This window comes from Mus musculus, chromosome 2 (genome assembly GCF_000001635.26).
Source record: "Mus musculus strain C57BL/6J chromosome 2, GRCm38.p6 C57BL/6J".
Lineage (NCBI taxonomy): Eukaryota > Metazoa > Chordata > Mammalia > Rodentia > Muridae > Mus > Mus musculus.
In genome coordinates this window covers 21743312-21762045 of record NC_000068.7, presented here as the reverse complement: position 1 = coordinate 21762045, position 18734 = coordinate 21743312, and the positions used below count along the sequence as shown (strand labels likewise).

The 18734-nt window shown below is 38.9% G+C and overlaps 1 protein-coding gene across 1 annotated transcript in view; it reads right to left on the bottom strand.

Annotated features, from left to right (window-relative positions):
* Nucleotides 1–18734, bottom strand: part of Gpr158 (G protein-coupled receptor 158) — a 462978-nt gene that overhangs the window by 68499 nt on the left and 375745 nt on the right. The window contains exon 6 of the mRNA NM_001004761.1: nucleotides 15261–15370. Within this exon, the coding sequence (NP_001004761.1) occupies nucleotides 15261–15370 (110 nt within the window). The remainder of the gene's footprint in view (nucleotides 1–15260; nucleotides 15371–18734) is intronic.

Genomic DNA, 18734 nt, shown 5'->3' with positions numbered 1-18734 from the left:
CTAGGAATTTCATAAATTCATTCTTTTTAATAGCTGAGTAGTACTCCATTGTGTAGATGTACCACATTTTCTGTATCCATTCCTCTGTTGAGGGGCATCTGGGTTCTTTCCAGCTTCTGGCTATTATAAATAAGGCTGCTATGAACATAGTGGAGCATGTGTCCTTCTTGCCAGTTGGGACATCTTCTGGATATATGCCCAGGAGAGGTATTGCTGGATCCTCCGGTAGTACTATGTCCAATTTCCTGAGGAACTGCCAGACTGATTTCCAGAGTGGTTGTACAAGCCTGCAATCCCACCAACAATGGAGGAGTGTTCCTCTTTCTCCACATTGACGCCAGCATCTGCTGTCACCTGAATTTTTGATCTTAGCCATTCTGACTGGTGTGAGGTGGAATCTCAGGGTTGTTTTGATTTGCATTTCCCTGATGATTAAGGATGTTGAACATTTTTTTCAGGTGCTTCTCTGCCATTCGGTATTCCTCAGGTGAGAATTCTTTGTTCAGTTCTGAGCCCCATTTTTTAATGGGGTTATTTGATTTTCTGAAGTCCACCTTCTTGAGTTCTTTATATATGTTGGATATTAGTCCCCTATCTGATTTAGGATAGGTAAAGATCCTTTCCCAATCTGTTGGTGGTCTTTTTGTCTTATTGACGGTGTCTTTTGCCTTGCAGAAACTTTGGAGTTTCATTAGGTCCCATTTGTCAATTCTCCATCTTACAGCACAAGCCATTGCTGTTCTGTTCAGGAATTTTTCCCCTGTGCCCATATCTTCAAGGCTTTTCCCCACTTTCTCCTCTATAAGTTTCAGTGTCTCTGGTTTTAAGTGAAGTTCCTTGATCCACTTAGATTTGACCTTAGTACAAGGAGATAAGTATGGATCGATTCGCATTCTTCTACACGATAACAACCAGTTGTGCCAGCACCAATTGTTGAAAATGCTGTCTTTCTTCCACTGGATGGTTTTAGCTCCCTTGTCGAAGATCAAGTGACCATAGGTGTGTGGGTTCATTTCTGGGTCTTCAATTCTATTCCATTGGTCTACTTGTCTGTCTCTATACCAGTACCATGCAGTTTTTATCACAATTGCTCTGTAGTAAAGCTTTAGGTCAGGCATGGTGATTCCACCAGAGGTTCTTTTATCCTTGAGAAGACTTTTTGCTATCCTAGGTTTTTTGTTATTCCAGATGAATTTGCAAATTGCTCCTTCTAATTCGTTGAAGAATTGAGTTGGAATTTTGATGGGGATTGCATTGAATCTGTAGATTGCTTTTGGCAAGATAGCCATTTTTACAATGTTGATCCTGCCAATCCATGAGCATGGGAGATCCTTCCATCTTCTGAGATCTTCTTTAATTTCTTTCTTCAGAGACTTGAAGTTTTTATCATACAGATCTTTCACTTCCTTAGTTAGAGTCACGCCGAGATATTTTATATTATTTGTGACTATTGAGAAGGGTGTTGTTTCCTTAATTTCTTTCTCAGCCTGTTTATTCTTTGTATAGAGAAAGGCCATTGACTTGTTTGAGTTTATTTTATATCCAGCTACTTCACCGAAGCTGTTTATCAGGTTTAGGAGTTCTCTGGTGGAATTTTTGGGGTCACTTATATATACTATCATATCATCTGCAAAAAGTGATATTTTGACTTCCTCTTTTCCAATTTGTATTCCCTTGATCTCCTTTTGTTGTCGAATTGCTCTGGCTAATACTTCAAGTACTATGTTGAAAAGGTAGGGAGAAAGTGGGCAGCCTTGTCTAGTCCCTGATTTTAGTGGGATTGCTTCCAGCTTCTCTCCATTTACTTTGATGTTGGCTACTGGTTTGCTGTAGATTGCTTTTATCATGTTTAGGTATGGGCCTTGAATTCCTGATCTTTCCAGAACTTTTATCATGAATGGGTGTTGGATCTTGTCAAATGCTTTTTCTGCATCTAACGAGATGATCATGTGATTTTTGTCTTTGAGTTTGTTTATATAATGGATTACATTGGTGGATTTTTGTATATTAAACCATCCCTGCATCCCTGGAATAAAACCTACTTGGTCAGGATGGATGATTGCTTTAATGTGTTCTTGGATTCGGTTAGCGAGAATTTTATTGAGGATTTTTGCATCTATATTCATAAGAGAAATTGGTCTGAAGCTCTCTATCTTTGTTGGATCTTTCTGTGGTTTAGGTATCAGAGTAATAGTGGCTTCATAAAATGAGTTGGGTAGAGTACCTTCTACTTCTATCTTGTGAAAAAGTTTGTGCAGAACTGGAATTAGATCTTCTTTGAAGGTCTGATAGAACTCTGCACTAAACCCGTCTGGTCCTGGGCTTTTTTTTGGCTGGGAGACTATTTATAACTGCTTCTATTTCTTTAGGGGATATGGGACTGTTTAGAAGGTCAACTTGATCCTGATTCAACTTTGTTACATCGTATCTGTCCAGAAATTTGTCCATTTCGTCCAGGTTTTCCAGTTTTGTTGAGTATAGCCTTTTGTAGAAGGATCTGATGGTGTTTTGGATTTCTTCAGGATCTGTTGTTATGTCTCCCTTTTCAGTTCTGATTTTGTTAATTAGGATTTTGTCCCTGTGCCTTCTAGTGAGTCTAGCTAAGGGTTTATCTATCTTGTTGATTTTCTCAAAGAACCAACTCCTTGTTTGGTTAATTCTTTGAATAGTTCTTCTTGTTTCCACTTGGTTGATTTCACCCCTGAGTTTGATTATTTCCTGCCGTCTACTCCTCTTGGGTGAATTTGCTTCCTTTTTTTCTAGAGCTTTTAGATGTGTTGTCAAGCTGCTAGTATGTGCTCTCTCCTGTTTCTTCTTGGAGGCACTCAGAGCTATGAGTTTCCCTCTTAGAAATGCTTTCATTGTGTCCCAAAGGTTTGGGTACGTTGTGGCTTCATTTTCATTAAACTCTAAAAAGTCTTTAATTTCTTTCTTTATTCCTTCCTTGACCAAGGTATCATTGAGAAGAGTGTTGTTCAGTTTCCACGTCAGTGTTGGCTTTCTATTATTTTTTTTGTTATTGAAGATCAGCCTTAGTGCATGGTGATCTGATAGGATACATGGGACAATTTCAATATTTTTGAATCTGTTGAGGCCTGTTTTGTGACCTATTATGTGGTCAATTTTGGAGAAGGTACCATGAGGTGCTGAGAAGAAGGTATATCCTTTTGTTTTAGGATAAAATGTTCTGTAGATATCTGTCAGATCCATTTGTTTCATCACTTCTGTTAGTTTCAGTGTGTCCCTGTTTAGTTTCTGTTTCCATGATCTGTCCATTGGTGAAAGTGGTGTGTTGAAGTCTCCCACTATTATTGTGTGAGGTGCAATGTGTGCTTTGAGCTTTACTAAAGTTTCTTTAATGAATGTGGCTGCCCTTGCATTTGGAGCACAGATATTCAGAATTGAGAGTTCCTCTTGGAGGATTTTACCTTTGATTAGAACGAAGTGCCCCTCCTTGTCTTTTTTGATGACTTTGGGTTGGAAGTCAATCTTATCAGATATTAGGATGGCTACTCCAGCTTATTTCTTCATACCATTTGCTTGGAAAATTGTTTTCCAGCCTTTCATTCTGAGGCAGTGTCTATCTTTTTCTCTGAGATGTGTTTCCTGTAAGCAGCAAAATGTTGGGTCTTGTTTGTGTAGCCAGTTTGTTAGTCTATGTCTTTTTATTGGGGAGTTGAGACCATTGATGTTAAGAGATATTAAGGAAAAGTAATTGTTGCTTCTTGTTATTTTTGTTGTTAAAGTTTGCATTCTGTTCTTGTGGCTGTCTTCTTTTAGGTTTGTTGTGGGATTACCTTCCTGTTTTTTCTAGGGCGTTGTTCCCGTTCTTGTATTGGTTTTTTTCTGTTATTATCCTTTGAAGGGCTGGATTCGTGGAGAGATAATGGGTGAATTTAGTTTTGTCGTGGAATACTTTGGTTTCTCCATCTATGATAATTGAGAGTTTGGCTGGGTATAGTAGCCTGGGCTGGAATTTGTGTTCTCTTTGTGTCTGTATAACATCTGTCCAGGCTCTTCTGGCTTTCATAGTCTCTGGTGAAAAATCTGGTGTAATTCTGATACGCTTGCCTTTATATGTTACTTGACCTTTTTCCCTTACTGCTTTTAATATTCTCTTTATTTAGTGCATTTGTTGTTCTGATTATTATGTGTCGGGAGGAATTTCTTTTCTGGTCCAGTCTATTTGGAGTTCTGTAGGCTTCTTGTATGTTCATAGGCATCTCTTTCTTTAGATTTGGGAAGTTTTCTTCAATAATTTTGTTGAAGATTTTTGCTGGTCCTTTGAGTTGAAAATCTTCATTCTCATCAACTCCTATTATCCGTAGGTTTGGTCTTCTCATTGTGTCCTGGATTTCCTGGATATTTTGAGTTAGGATCTTTTTGCATTTTCCATTTTCTTTGATTGTTGTGCCGATGTTCTCTATGGAATCTTCTGCACCTGAGATTCTCTCTTCCATCTCTTGTATTCTGTTGCTGATGCTCAAATCTATGGTTCCAGATTTCTTTCCTAGGGTTTCTATCTCCAGTGTTGCCTCACTTTGAGTTTTCTTTATTGTTTCTACTTCCCTTTTTAGGTCTAGTATTGTTTTGTTCATTTCCATCACCGGTTTGTATGTTTTTTCCTCTTTTTCTGTAAGGACTTCTACCTGTTTGATTGTGTTTTCCTGTTTTTCTTTAAGGACTTGTAACTCTTTAGCAGTGTTCTCCTGTATTTCTTTAAGTGATTTATTAAAGTCCTTCTTGATGTCCTCTACCATCATCATGAGATATGCTTTTAAATCTAGGTCTAGGTTTTCGGGTGTGTTGGTGTGTCCTGGACTGGACGAAGCGGGAGTGCTGGGTTCTGATGATGGTGAGGGGTCTTGGTTCCTGTTAGTAAGATTCCTATGTTTACCTTTCGCCATCTGGTAATCTCTGAAGTTAGTAGTTATAGTTGACTCTGTTTAGAGATTGTTCTTCTGGTGATTCTGTATCAGCAGATCTGGGAGACAGATTCTCTCCTCTGAGTTTCAGTGCTCAGAGCACTCTCTGCTGGCAAGCTCTCTTACAGGGAGGGTGTGCTGAAGAAGAAGGCCCAAAACAGGGCCTTTCTCAGAAGCTGTGTTGCTTTGGCAGTTCCCAGAAGCTGTCAGCTTCTGTGGTGCAGACTCTCACCTGTGCAGACTAAATTCCTAAGTTCCAGGGAGTCCCGGAACCAAGATGGCGACCACTGCTCCTGAGGCTGAGGCCACCTCCCAAGCCAGGCGGACACCTGTCCTCTGGTCCGGACGGTGGCCGGCTGTCTGTGGCCCGCCAAGGGTGCTGCCTCAGCGGCTCTGTGCTTCCGCCTGTTCCAGAAGCTGTCTGGTTCTCTGGCGCACCCTCTCACCTGTTCAGACTAATTTCCTAAGTTCTGCTGAGTCCCGGAACCAAGATCCTCTGAATTTTCTTAATGTCTCTACTTTGTTCAATAGTTTTATCAGGTATGCTGGATTTTGTCAAAATTTTTTTCCATTTGTTGAGATAAACATGTTTTGTCCTATATTATTCTAATGCATCTAATGCATAACTCTAGTTGAGGTCTTTATATATTGACACAGTCTTGAATTGCTGGGTTAGATTCTAAATCATGGTCTACAATCATTTTTTTTTTTTTTTAAGAATCTGAGTTCTGATGAAAATACTTTGTTAAGGTTTTCTTTTTTCTGCCTTTTTAAGGTATTTTGGTTGATGTTTTTCCTTTCTTATGATATTTTTATGATTTTGTAATTAAAGTTATATTAGTAGTCTCAGTATGAGTTGGGAATATTGCCTGGTCTTCTATTTTTAGAGTGATCTGTGAAGAATTGGTGAAATTTGTGATGTAATTTATTATCAAAGCTATAGAGTTTTTGGATTTGTTTTCCCTAGAAAACTCTTTCAACCATTAATAAAGTGCTTTTTATTATTTCAGATCTGCTGAGGCTTTCTGCTTTCTCTCTAGTGACTACCAGTTTGTGACTGATTGTGGATGTCAGGTTGTATATTCAGGAGAATCCAGAATAATGATGCTCAGGGTATTGAGTTTTCTGTAGGTACAGTTCTATCACTTTGGTTTGACATGTGCCAGTTGTGTGTGACAAGCAGCTGGAAGACAGGTGAGCCACTGATGCAGCAGGATGGTCTCAGGTGTATCTACCCACATGAGCCCTGAGGCTCTGGTTCTGGGTTTAGGTGATAGCACAGGTGACAACTGTGTGCAGGGATGGAGGCAGACAGCTTGCAAGAGCACTGCTTCACCTTCACTTTTAAGGAAGCCTGTGGCTTCTCCTATTTTTGCTTCATGGAATAAATTGACCTAGCTTCACACTCACATTGTATTTACTTTACATAAGGGAGAGAGAGAGAGAGAGAGAGAGAGAGAGAGAGAGAGAGAGAGAGAGAGAGAGAGAGAGAGATCTACTCAAGGATATTAATATATGGACATATGAATGTGAACAAGGAATATTAGGGTAATAATAGTATTTGAAAGCTATGGTATGAGATTACCAATTCTGAATTACCAATGTTTTGTTGCTGCTGCAGCTGCTGCTGCTGCTGCTGTTGTTGTTATTGTTGTTGTTTTAAAAGCAACTCAAACACAAATATATGTACAAATATACAGCAAGTTGAAGGTAGGTAATGAAAACTCATATTTTACATAAGGCACATGGCCATTAAACCATATTTAAATACAAGGCTCTTTACTGAGACTTAGGCATAAAATATTGATGCTCTCAGTAGATATTAGAGCATATGTAAACTATTTTAAAAATAGAAGTCAATCATAAGGATATTAGTGTAAGTTTTATAAAGTACATTTTAAAATTTCACACAGCAGAGCAAGTGAAACATCTGAACCAGACAACATAAGCAAAGTTTGAAGTCTCATTGGCTTTTAAGGTAACCTGCATTCCTGCCTTAGTCACACCTAACAGCATATCTGAAAGGAATAATAATCAAGGCTAATTTCACTTTCTTTTCAATTTTTATCCAAAAGGTACTTACAGATGTTCAGGATTCTGAGTATGTACTCTAGTTATTAGAAAGCACCTTTTGTCAACATTCGTAAATTGCCCAAGTCTTGTGCTACATAAGCCATGAGACAAGTGAACATATTAATTTATAAACAGGGCATTTCAAGATGACACTTCTCGCGGTTTCTTCAAATGACCTATATTCATCAACACAACTAACAGCTTGGGCAAATCTGCTGGGGATCTTCAGTGTGTTGGATAGGTAGTGTCTAAGCAGTACCTGGAGGAGGCAGAGTGGAAGGAATGAGCAGAGATGAATATCTTCTACCTAGTGGGACATTTTACAATTACAGAGCGGCTCTAAGAAGTTTAGGGGCTTGTTATCATGGTCACTGAGGAGCCATTCATAACAGATCACTGTGTGCAACATCACAAGCAATGTGGTTTCAGGAGTATCCCAGACAGATTACAAATATTCCAAGAAAGGGTAGATGAGAGCAGAGACAAGAGAGAAGGAAAGACCTGTTCAGATCTAAGGTCCACAAAGGCTTCCTTCCTTTTGTTAGGTGATTCTGAGTCTATGGTGTATTGCTCAAAATACAGGGCATGCAGAGCTCTGGTATACAGCCACACACAGTTTCTGAGGGTTGGCTTGAATCTGAGTAGCCCGCGCCCTAGCATGGGTCCCTGGTGTTTGCCACTCCAATGCTTTCAACTAGTGAACTTAAAAAGTAAACTTCTAAATTATGAGTCAGCAAAGATGCAAGACCAACAAGCATTGTACAGTTCGCTATACAAACAAGCTCACATCCACCCCAAAAGCCTTTTGAGTCCTATTTATACTCCCACCAAACATCTTGTGTCCTCCATGGGTCTTGTCTCACCACGTGTCTTGACTTAGCATGCGAGTGTAGCTCACATCAGGTGAGTCTAAGCTCAGCTGACATAACTCTGCCAATCATCCTGAGTCCATGGAAGTGGCAAGAAGCCACAGCACACCACCTGAAGTCTTTGGTACATTTCTCTCTATGGAGTTCTGACAAAAGGAGCTCAACTGCATAATGTAAGGTGAACCAATACATGTGTGTCCTTTTCAAAGAATCCTTCATCACATGTCCTTTCACTTGTGCTTGTTTTAGTAGAACATCCTTTCACCTGTGTCTGCTTCAGTGAAATATTCCTTCACATGTTTGCCCCAGCAAAACACCATCTGACACACACAATCGACTTTCCAAAGAGCCCTAAAGTTTCCACTTCAGATGTTTACATTATGATTCACAACAGTAGCAAAATTGCAGTTATGGAGTTACAACAAAAATCATTTTACAGTTGAAGATTCACCACAATATAAGGAACTATATTAAAGGGTTGCAGCATTATAAATGTTGAGAATCACTGACCTACAGAGAAACCCAGGCTGTTGGATAATGAGCTATGAAACAGGAAAAAAGGCTGGAGTCCTTTAAAAACTGTTTTTCCAATTTTCCAAGCAGCCAGTTTTGGAGTTCTGTTTTCCTTAAGCATGCCACTTTTCTAGAAGGCATCTAATTACTTTCTCAATGTATGGAAAGAAAAGGGCATGGTAAAAGGCTCTTATAACTTTCTGTTTATCCCTCGCAACATCCTTGGGCTTTTGAACTTGTTTAGCTTCCTGTTCATGTGCACCACTGACAGGAAAAAGTGACCTTCCTTAAAAAGAGACGATAAATTCCTTTTCTCAGGTGGCCAATGTGGCCTTCATGAAACACCACCACAAGCACTACTCCACTTGAGGGTGTTCTATGTGATGCATAAAGATGCAAAGCCACAAGGAGCTCATCAGAGAGAGGCTGGGGACTGTATTACTCCTAGGATCCACAAAGTAAGCTTTTACCTTGCCCTGGTCAAAATACAAATACCATAGCTCATGCTCAAAGATACTGTCAACCCAATATTATTTTGGCTGACATGGACAGCTGGCTAGAGCTGTTCTGAAAATGTTCCATGTGAAAACCCCTTGGACATGACTTGTAACCTTGATATGGTTTAAATACGACAGAGCATATTTCCTAAAGGTTTATGTGCTGGAAAATTGGTCCCTCCAAAGGCTATGTCTTAAGTGTGGAACATTAAAGTCTGGGTCTAGTGTGTGAGCCCTAGGGTTATTGTGTTTACAGCTTTCTGGGATGGAGCATTTATAGATGAACTCAGTTCCCTTGGGATGCCTGAGTTAGTTGCTGCATCTCTTTTCTCCTCCTTCCCCTCATCTTCCCCTTCTTCCTCCTCTTCTTTTCCTCAACAAGGTAGTAATGCCTTCTCCTCATCTTCATCCTCTTCATCTTCAGTCTATTCATTTTATTCCTCCTCAACAAGGTCTTGTTGTCTAGCCCAAGCTTATTTTGAACTCGGGCCAATGACCTGGACCACTATGCTTGGCATCTGAGTACCTTCTTGAGCACAGACATGGCTGGCCTCTAGCAGCACCCACTTCTTATTTTGTAATGAAACTTGATATCCTTAATGGCCAGAGATACCATATTTGGATATGCAGGCTTCAAAACTGTGAAACTCTTTTTCTTTATAAAGTTATCCTAACTTCAGTGTTTTGGGTTTTTTATAGCAACAAACTATATTGTAAGCAGACATTAAATATAAAAATTAAATACAAGAAGAGTTGCAGGAGAAACCTGTGGAGAGCCACAGATACTTGCATAGCCACCCAGCATGACAGTTGTTTCTTGAGTGAGGAATGAACTACAACACCCTACTCAGTGTACTTTTAGGGAAGATGGGTGTATATTTACAATAAGGTGAAATAATCATCCTTCAGACATCTGTGTAAAGGCCTATTTAAAATTCTCTGCTACTGAAGATGGTTACAAGTTATGCTAAATGAACCAACCTTGACTACATTCAGGCACAGTCCCTGAGGTATCCAAAAAATTGTTTTCCTTTTCCTTTAATAATTTAAGGTACATAACTATAATTTATTATCCAAAGGATACATAAAGAAACAGACATAAATATCACCCACCCACTCACTTCTTAAATTTTACTCAGAAACAAACTAATACATAAAAAATAAGCCTTCCTACAAACTGTAAATATTTGCTGCTACGGAGCACAGTACAGAAAACTCCTCTGGGTTTTAAAGAGAGCAGAATGGTGAAGAATGCATGAACACTCTTAGAGACAGATCTAAGATCAAAGCCAGGGGAGGGCTTTTCACAGCTTGATCAAATCCTTATTTTAAACAGCATAGAAAGGCCTTTTTTTTTTCCTATTAGCAAAAGCCTAATGTATTTTCAGGAACATTTATTACAGGGCTTAACAATTCTTTTAGCATTGTTTTAAAATTTCTAACTCTTGTCACCTAAAATATCCCCTTGCTTTGCCTCCTGGAGACATGCCTAGCCTTTCTGAGCCCAGAGATAGTACCTTTGCCATTTTCTAGTTGTTTGCTTGCCTGTTTTGAGACAGAGTCTTACCCTGTTATCCAGAATAGCTTCAAACTTTTTCTGTAGGTTGACCTCAAACTCATAATCCCCCTGCCTCATCCTCCTGAGTGCTCTCAGCTTATCCAAATTGCATAAACAACTAAGAAAAACTAACTCTGTAGAAGTGCTAGCTGCAGTTTTAGATCCATCTTGCCTCATTCATGGACCAAGACAAGTGTGTCTATGGTCAGTTGAAGAATTCTCTTTTTAATAAATGATTATTCTTTGATTTTTAGCTACTTCAATTCTTCTAAGCTAGGTAAAACTGGCTCCCTTCCTTCTCTCCTTCCCCATCCCCTTAATCTCTTTCTGTTTTTTCTAAAGAATTTTATGTTTAAATAAATTGCATTGCATGGATGGCCTGTCAAAAATTATCAGTAGAAAAAACAAGCAAATGATTAAAATTAGTTAAAATTTCATCTGGGGTTGGGTTGGGAGTATAATTGAAGTGATAGAGTCTGTGACTAGGATATGTGAGGTTTCATGCTCAATTCCCAACTCCACAAATAAACAGATGAGTCAATGGCTGGTAGGTGGCTAGATGGCCATCTACTCTGTGTTACTGCAGATGCAAATAATTCCAAACAGCATACATGGCACAACACTCCTCTCAGGAGAGACCATTCTGCCTCTACCCTACTTCTACTCCATCCTGTGTTGCAGTGTTAATAGCCTCAGAATCTTACAATCCTATTCTGGATTGTTATGGTGCCTTTGGCTGTCTGGTGCTTCTCCATCGGAAGAGGCCATCAGAGAAAGAGAGATTTGGTAAAAAGTACATTAGCCTTTAATTTCCCAGGACATAGTGTGCTGACATGGTAAAGAGATAGACAGGAAGAGCATGCCAACTGGTATACTCCTTTTCTTTTATAAAACAAACAGGCCTTATGATTTCTTAGTGTTAGAAGCTAAACTGAGATTTAAATAAGCCCTCCTGAAACCCAGTTCCATGCCATTTCTAACTTCACACTATGTACACAGAAGGCATCCTCAGAGTCAACCCACACTAAAGGTGGTATTTCTAAAACAGAGCCAGTGAGGTCTTGTTTCTTTTCCATGATCTTTCCCCCAAGTATTTGGTGCTCCAGGTATTCTATAGACATGACAATCAACCAGCAAGAGAGCTGGTGACAGAAAAGTGCTTAGTCCTTAAGGAAAATGCTGAAATACAGCCTTTGGTCTTTCTGGCTTAGTCTATATGCAAAATCTATAAAGTCGTTTCCTATTGTGAGTGTGATCACTCACAATTGGCCTAGAATATTCTGCCTAGAGAAGTATTTTTTTCTTTCCTTGTATTAAATAAATGAATCTAGATATGAAAATGAACTTCCCATGAGACCAGGGCTATGATGTTCAGAATATGCTGTCCCCTCAGCCTAAAATATTTTGACCCTTAAGATCCTGGATAGGATGCTCCTGGGACCTGGTTATTCTTATGTCCTTGTCCATATTGCTCCAATGTTTGAACCTTCAGCGTAATTTTCACACACTCAGTTTCTGTGGCTAAAATTCTCCCACCTGACCTTTTCAAATTACATGTCATTACAGTTGCACAAGTGAAGTACAAATTTATAGATGATGAATCTAATTCTTAGATGTTAAAATAGGATGCATTTATTGCACAAGTAGATAACAGAAGAAATAAAATTCAAATTTAGAATTATTAAGATCTGTGTTACTTCTCTCCCCTGTATTGCAAGCAAGTCCTTTCTTGACTCAAATCCAGTCAGAAAGAAAGCATCTCCTGAAGCTCCATTCACTAAAACTTCCCACTGTCCAACAAATGCAGTATATCAAACACAGTGTTCCCACTAACCAACACTGTATATCAAATACGGCATTCCTACCAACCAACAAATACAGCGTATCAAATGTAATGTACCCTCCATCCAACAAATATAGGACATCAAAGAAGATGGGAGCTGTGCTGGTTAGCTTTTTTGCAAGTTGATACAAACTAGAGATATCTGTGAAGAGGGAGCCTCAGCTGAGGAATTGGATCCATCAGACTGGCATATGCGCATGTCTGCAGGGACACTGTCTTGACTGATGATTGATATGGGAGAACCCAGCCCACTGTGCACAGCACCACCAACCCTGGGTAGGCAGACCTGGATTATATAAAACAAGCAGCTGCATGTACTCTAGGGAAGCAAGGGGGTAAGTAGCATCCCTTTATTGTTCCTGAATCTGCTCTTACTTGAATTCCTGCTTTATCTTCTTCTCTGATGGAAGTGATGCGGAAGAAGGGTAAGCAAATCACCACCCCCACCCTGGGATGATTTTGGCCATGGTGTTTTGCTGTAACCCTAGAGCAGGAAAACAGAGCTAGGCTGGCCGGTCCTACTTTTGGCGGGCTCACAGTTTTCTAGGAATGGTAACTACTCAGTTTATGAATGAACAATTTAAATGTAAGCAATAAAGAAAAAGCAGAATACAAGAGTAAAGCCATGAGATTCACACAGGACTAGAGTAATTTTCCTCATCAAATTAGACACAGTATCTACCAGTTTTAAGCCTTTAGCAGTCATTCTTCACTGGCATAATTTCTAGAGACTCACACAGGAAATAGCTTCCATTCCAGTCTTTAAAATAAGCAAAAGATGATTAAAGAAACCAGTTTCCCATATTCTAATTATTTCACATGTCCTCATGTTTGCTGTTGTCTCAGAACCAGTTAATATCCTCTTTAAATCAGTTTCTATTTGTTGTTTTAAAGCATTTTGAAGGGAACTTCATATTGTTACTAAAAAGAAAAAAGAAAAAACAGCCAATACTTTCCATAAATAGATAGCAGCAATGGAAATAAATACACTAGAACAGAATGGCAACTCCTAAGGACACAGCACTGAAGTGAACAGCTCCAAGCCTGCAGCCTGGTCTGCCTCTTCCAAATGAGATTAGCAGGGGTGTGACAGGTGTTAAGAAAAACCTAGCTGCTCTGAACTAATCTTTTTCCTGGAAATAATCAGGATGATTTGAAAAGGAACCTGAACAGAAATAATCTCACTTTATGAGCTGATGCTATTGACCACTGTCCTCAAAATATTTTCCTGCCAAAGTGTTACGTGTTCCAAGCACTTGGGTCACCCCAAGTATCACATGGTAAGCTGGAGAATATAAATGAACTGTAGGAAGCAGTTTAGAGATCTCAATTGACCTTTACTCATTCATTAATTCAATTATTCATTCATCTAATCTGGATTACTCTCAGCAATTAATTAGAAAGGAAGGGAGAGAAAGAGATGGAGGGAACCAGGAAGAGCAGAAGGTAAGGGAGATGGTTGATTTTGTGTAGAAGACAGAGTAATTATCATAATTTCAAAAGATTGTGTAATGACAGAAATTAAACAAAACATAACACATATCATTGAAAGTACACTTAGCATGAGTCATACCTTGACTGAGAAATACTCACAGCCAGGTGGGTACATAGAGTATACTCTATGGTCATCATAACTGCCCCTGCTCATTAGTACCAGGGTTTCATTCAGTGTCACTTTGCGGGAATTTTTCCTTCTTCCTCTTTGGCACAATTTCACTGAGGCTTTCTTTAAACTTGCAGATAAGAGGGATGGCAAAACCAGGGATTTCCAGGCCCTATCCCAGCACCATGGACAGGTAGTTTATTTTATTTTCATATTTGGGTTGCCTTGAACTAACTGTAAGAGAACTTACAGTATCTTCCATTTTTTTCAAGGTTGCTAATCCCCAAATGGAAAAAAAAAAAAAAGAAAAGAAAGAAAAAAAACTTTCTGAGTACTTTCTTTTAATTCTTAAGTAAAAATATATCATCTTCCCTTTTCCGTTTCATCCCTCAAACTCCTCTATAGCCCTCTAAATAAGTATATGTTTGAAAATATGAACATGTAAGATATTCCTAAATATTTAAGTACAACCTGCTTAGTCTGTACATGTTACTTGAACAAAGATGACACCAATAGACATAGTGGCATGGAAAAGGGAATCTTACAGGTCCCCAATCCTAGACAAATGGCTACAGGCAACTAAATGGTTAGAGCAGGAGGATTAGTCTTCCCCAGGGAAGAGCCTCACAACTTTTAATCCAAAATCATTAAAAAAAATAACTTTATCTTGGAACATCAACAGGGTGATTTGTATTGTCTTTCTATTTTGATTTAACTAGTAAATACTGTTAACATCCCAACAGTGTTTTTCCCCTCCAAACTAACTTCATCCTACAATAGAAACAAAAGGACTTTGCTCAAAAAGTTTAGTTCTGTGAAAGATTCCCCCGATGAATGCAACTAATATTTCTACAGGGTGTCTTTGTTATGTTCCTATTCTGTGATAAATCCATCACCAAAACCACTTTGTGATGGAAAGGTTTTATTCCATCTTACTCCTCCAGCAGACAGTCCAACACTTAAGGAAATCAGGGAGGAACTCAAGCAGATTGAGAACCTGGAGAAAGAAATGAAACAGAGACCATGGAGGAGTGCTGCTTATGGGCATGCTCCTCGTGGCTGGCTCTGTACCATGTGCTCAAATGTGGCACTGCCTACAGTGGGCTGGGCTATGACACATCAACCATTACTCAAGAAAATGTCCCCACAGACTTGCTTATGGACTAGTTCAATAGACAAAAATTTTGACTTGAGGTTCTTCCCAGATTGCTCCAGCAGCTGTCAAGTGAAGAAATAACCTAACCAGGAGTGTGAGATATACATGTTTATTACTCTATCTTGCTATTTACATTGTTGAATAATGGCCAGCTCAGTTTACAACTACAAACAAGACAAGTTGGCTCCTCTGTGAGAATAAATAGTGAAGAAACATAACATACCTGTGAAGCTTGAGGGTCACAGTTCCATAAACAGTAGCAAAACCAAGAAGACGAGCCCACCTTAGGAGAATACAACGAAATGTACTTGGCTCAAAGTACAGAATAACGACCTGTGGATGAGACAGAGAGTCCTTCAGCATCAACTGCTGCCCAGAAAAGTCAGTACATCACAACTGTGTACTTAATATGAGTTGATTTTGACATAAGCATACATTCACTTAAATGGTTTCTTAAATGTTCCCTTAACTCATTATTGAGGCTGAGGAACTACAGGATCACTCCATAGATTTCAATGAAACCTAAACCCTTAACTTCTAATTTCATATTTTGATCACGTTTCCAAGTCTGTAGTATACAAATTCTCTCTCTCTCTCTCTTTCTCTTCTTTCCTTCTTTCCTTCTTTCCTTCTTTCCTTCTTTCCTTCTTTCCTTCCTTCCTTCCTTCCTTCCTTCCTTCCTTCCTTCCTTCCTTCCGTCCTTCCTTTATTAATTAATTTTTTACATCCAATCACTGCTTCCCCTCCACAGGGTCCCTCCTCTATCTCCTTCCCCCTCTTCTCTAAGAGGATGGTCCCCTTCCCTCTATTGCAGAGAGGGGCCTAGCATAACTGTCCTCTGAAAGACTCTACCCACCAGCTGACTGAAACAATGTAGATACCCACAGTGAAATAGTGGATGGAGATTAGGGGACTCTTATGGAAGAGTTGGGGGGAAGGATTAAAGTCCCTAAAGGGCATAGAACTCCACAAGAAGACCAACAGCATCAACTAACCTGGACCCTTAGGAGCTCTCAGAGACTGTGCTACCAACCATGGTCTGGACCAAGATGGCAGGAACATATGTAGCAGATATACAACTCAGTCTCCATGTGGGTCCCCAAGAACTGGAGTAGGTGCTGTCCCTAAAGCTGTTGCTTCTCTGTGGAATCTGTTTCCCAGCAGGCTTGTCTTGTCTAGCATCAGTAGGAAAGGATGAATCTAATCCTGTCTCTTTTATTTTTTCATCATAACGTTGCAGACTGGTTCTCTCTGCCATCCCCTACTATAGCTCTCCCATTCTACATTTCTAGCAAGGCCCTTCTCCTGTGTGAGATAGCCCTGACAAGGTTTTCCATACTGTACCTCTAATGAATTCACCTACCACTACGTCTTTCCTAGTTAACTCAGAACATGGCCCAGGGAATTTATTCAATCCTTGCATATCATTTCAATTTCAATAAATAGAAATCAAATACTCCTCCAGGCTGATGGGACCTATAAGAATCAGGCAAGAGGTACTTATGCCAAAGCGTTCATTAAGGTAACACAGTAGCTACAGTAGACATCTATGCAGCTTCAGTGGGGCCACAGAATAAGAGCCCAATTCTATGGGGACAGTCAAAAGACTTGTACAAGACACTCTACTGCCTTCCATAACTCTGTTACATAATTTTCAGCAAGTTCTTTTTGACAAATTCCTCTGACTCTGCCCGGGAGCCTTGGATAGTATTAAAGGATGAATGATGCTAAAAAGCAGAGACAATCAACTGGTATGAATTTATTATGAATTTATTCTGCTGAAGTCAGGGCCATCATAACAGAAACTCTGCTGTTGGCCAAAAGCCTGTGAAGATTTCTCTTCAGCATTGCAAAAATAAAGTTCCCCTCCCCTGTGTCTGCAGAATAACACTGTAATTATTTCCTGGTATTTTTTGTAGTAAAACTATTTGAAATATAGAATTAATATTTTATAGAAATAGGGAAAGAACAAGACAAAAGTCTCATGAAGACATTTTTTAAAAAGTAAACCTAGAAACATACTCAAGAAATCATTACACTGTGTGTTCTGGAAGTCAAGTGATAACTTTGACTCTATTCTCTCCCTTATACAAAATTTATTGTTCATTTTCCAATTTAACATTTTTATATGGATATGTGCCTGCATGTGCATGGAGAGAGGATATAATATACACATAAAGACTTCCCTCTAAGATTTATTAGAAAAAGATGTGAACTAAGAATAAAAGATATAAACATAGAACCAGTTAAAATTTCATAAATGTGTACTATAAATGTAGGCTCATTCATTTTAGAAATATTCCTCTTGCACATGAGAGCAACAGTAATTATGAGTTCTTCAAAGCAATTTTTATTCTTTAGTAAGGACTTGAAGCTGAATGAGGAAGAGATAACTTGAGTCAAGCAGAAATATGGATGCATGAGTAAGGAATTTGGGGACCACACGTGTTTCTTCTTATGTGGTGGGAGGCAAGTTAGAGACTAGAGACACCAGAGTGGAAATATAAGAGCACATAAGTCTCAACTATTAGCATTAGAAATGTAGTTTTGAAACTATTCTGGCAGTGTAAATTCCTGGGGACACAGAGTTCTGAGTTATGAGATAGCTACCCACTGTATGATAAGAGCTGATGGGGAATGGTCTAGGCAGAGGATAAGTGGTTAGATGATAATGCCTGGAGCAAAGAATATTCAGTAAACATAGCCTAATGTGAGTAGGAAAGTTACTTTATTTATTCTTTCTTGTAAAACCTACAGTCATTCACTTCATCGTAATTGCACCCATTGTTTCCAAAGATGACTTTCTGTTCCCCCAGCCCCTCTTCCTTTTAAATTTCCGTCTTCACCTTTTGCCTATGTAGCTTTTCTATTTTATTTTAATCTCTGAACAAAAACTACAATTATAGATGGGCATGGGTCTTAGTCCATCCATGTACTTTCCAAATAGAAAATGTTTACAATATTTTAAAAATCTATCTAGAGTTTTGCTTTTTAAAGAAAGTGTTACTTTGAAAATAAGCTATTTTAAAAAATTAATTAGGGCTCACCATTGTTATTTTAATTGACATGTTTTATATTTATTTATTCAGAAAGGAATTAAGAAGCCATCAAAGCAAGTTAGATGTGGATTTGATCCTAAAGAAGTTATAAATGCACAGAATAGATGTTAAATGTAAATGATAAAAATAATTGCATATATGTAGTTATTGTCTAGACACTAAATTGAGCATGTTTTGCATATGTCAGCTCATTTAATCCTCACAACACTTTTTAACTATAAGGACTTTTATAGAGGAGAAGTGAGCACAAGGAATGTGTCCAGGATCTCAAAATTGGAAGTTTTGGTGACGCAATACATGCAGGCACCTGAATGCAAGCACTCTGTTCATGAGTACAAGAGGTATCTAAACTCTCTAACTGATATATAAACTCTCTATTAGCGGGGAAGGGATTGGTGACATTAACCTGTGACCCTAAGGATGGAGTAAATAATGAGACTTCAACCTAGACACTTCCTCATCACATCCTTCATGGCTCAACTCCAGCTTGGTATCCATGACACTTCCCACTCCCACACAGCACCAGAGTTTCACTTTATTTGTACATTATTTACTCTTATCGAATGCTAAGCTTCCTCCATTCTTGCAACAGCTCTGTTTTGAAGTAATTATTACTGTAAATCATTTGCTTGATTTGT